The 1,955-nt window shown below is 39.6% G+C and overlaps 1 protein-coding gene across 1 annotated transcript; it reads left to right on the top strand.

Annotated features, from left to right (window-relative positions):
* Positions 1 to 966: 966 nt before the first annotated feature.
* Positions 967 to 1,386, top strand: LOC112910575 (large ribosomal subunit protein eL34-like). The gene has a single exon (XM_072744809.1). The coding sequence runs from the start codon at positions 992 to 994 to the stop codon at positions 1,343 to 1,345; it is 354 nt and encodes a 117-aa protein (XP_072600910.1). The 5' UTR covers positions 967 to 991; the 3' UTR covers positions 1,346 to 1,386.
* Positions 1,387 to 1,955: the final 569 nt, after the last annotated feature.

Below are 1,955 nucleotides of genomic sequence, written 5' to 3'. Positions count from 1 at the left end.
TGGGGATCGAGTCCCACATCGGGCTCCCTGTTAGGAACCTGCTTCCCCCTCTGCCTGTGTTTGTGTCTCTCATGAATAAATAAAATCTTTTTTAAAAACCAGTTGAAAATTATTAGTTTTCTTTTCTCCTTGAATATATACAGCAGTTCCCCCCCTTATCTGTGGTTTCAGTTACCTGCAGTCAACATAGTCCAGAAGCAGATGATCCTCCTGATAGGTCATCAGAAGGTCAATAGTAGCCTAACGCTGTCACCACACCTACATCATTCTCCTCACTTCGTCTCATCACGTAGGCATTTGATCATCTCATATCATCACAAGAAGGGTGAGTACAGTAGAGTAAGATAATTTGAGAGAGAATACGTTCATATAACTTTTATTATAGTATGTTGTTACCAATTATTCTAGTTTATTCGTTATTGTTTTTAATCTCTTACTGAGCCCAATTCATAAATTATACCTTATCATAGGTATGTGTGTATAGGAAAATATAGTGTATATATAGGGTTCAGTAACTGCATTTTCAGGCATCCACTGGGGGGGTCTTGGGATATATTCCCCTTGGCTAAGGAGGGACTAACTGTACTTCCATTCCTCTTATTTCAGATTTTTCTCCTAATGCAATATATTTTTATTCTCGAAAGTGTTTATGTTGATCATCCTGTCATACCTCCTTGCAGCACATATAGATACACACATTAAACTTGTATTTTTTATTTTCTGTGACCTTAATGCTCTAAATGTTTAACACTTCTCTTCTGAATAAATTAGCCATACAGTTATGTTGCTGCACACTTGATCAACATAAATGTAACAATTTTAATAAAAAATTAATAAACATGAAAAGAAAATTTTTATTGGAAATACAGCTCTAAATGAGGTGTATGGGACCATATTTAAATTATCTCATATTTCTGTGGATGACTATTTCTTTAAAAAAATTTTTTAGTCCTTTTTCCCCTTCCGGGGTCGGCGTCCGTAGGTGTTCAGAATGGTTCAGCGTTTGACATACCGTCGTAGGCTGTCCTACAATACAGCCTCTAACAAAACTAGGCTGTCCCGAACTCCTGGCAATAGAATCGTTTACCTTTATACCAAGAAGGTTGGGAAAGCGCCAAAGTCTGCCTGTGGCGTGTGTCCTGGCCGACTTCGAGGAGTTCATGCGGTGAGACCTAAAGTCCTTATGAGATTGTCTAAAATGAAAAAACATGTCAGCAGGGCCTATGGTGGTTCCATGTGTGCTAAGTGTGTTCGTGACAGGATCAAGCGTGCTTTCCTTATTGAGGAGCAGAAAATCGTTGTGAAAGTGTTGAAGGCACAAGCACAGAGTCAGAAAGCTAAATAAAAAAATGAGGATTTTTTTGAGTAATAAAAATCAAAAAGCTTGATCTGTTAAAAAAAATAAAATAAAATAAAGTAAAATTTAAAAGATTTTATCTATTTACTTGAGAGGGAGAGAGAGCTGCTGGGCCTGTGGGGGCGCGGCAGAGGGAGAAGCGGACTCCGTGCTGAGCAGGGGGCCTGAAAGGGGCTCCATCCCAGGATCCTGGGATCATGACCTGAGCCAAAAGCAGATGCTCAACTGACTGAGCCACCCTGGTGCCCCTGTGTATGACTATTTCTTACTGCTAAAAGGAGACAGGGTTACACCTCGATTTTATTCTTATTTTTCTTTCCTTTTATAGATATAAGCACTGAGGAACCTTATTCACAATTTTAAGTAGGTGACAATTTTGCTAGAGCAATGCCACTCAATTCTTTGAACCTTTTCCAAGTATATATAAAGAATGCAGTGACCTATTATCGTTATTTTTTTTAAGTAAGCTCCACACCCAGCATGGGGTCGAACTCACAACCCTGGGATCAAGAGTTGCATGCCCTACTGACTGAGCCAGCCAGGAGCCCCAGAGGAGGTACTCCTTCAATTTTGCGTTGAGCGAAGCATTAGAAACCAC

Source organism: Vulpes vulpes, chromosome X (assembly GCF_048418805.1).
Source record: "Vulpes vulpes isolate BD-2025 chromosome X, VulVul3, whole genome shotgun sequence".
In the NCBI taxonomy this organism is placed as follows: domain Eukaryota; kingdom Metazoa; phylum Chordata; class Mammalia; order Carnivora; family Canidae; genus Vulpes; species Vulpes vulpes.
This window is presented reverse-complemented; position numbering and strand designations above follow the sequence as displayed.

Coding starts and splice junctions, on each gene's coding strand:
- LOC112910575 (XM_072744809.1), top strand. CDS start 992: ATGGTTCAGCGTTTGACATACCGTCGTAGGCTGTCCTACAATACAGCC.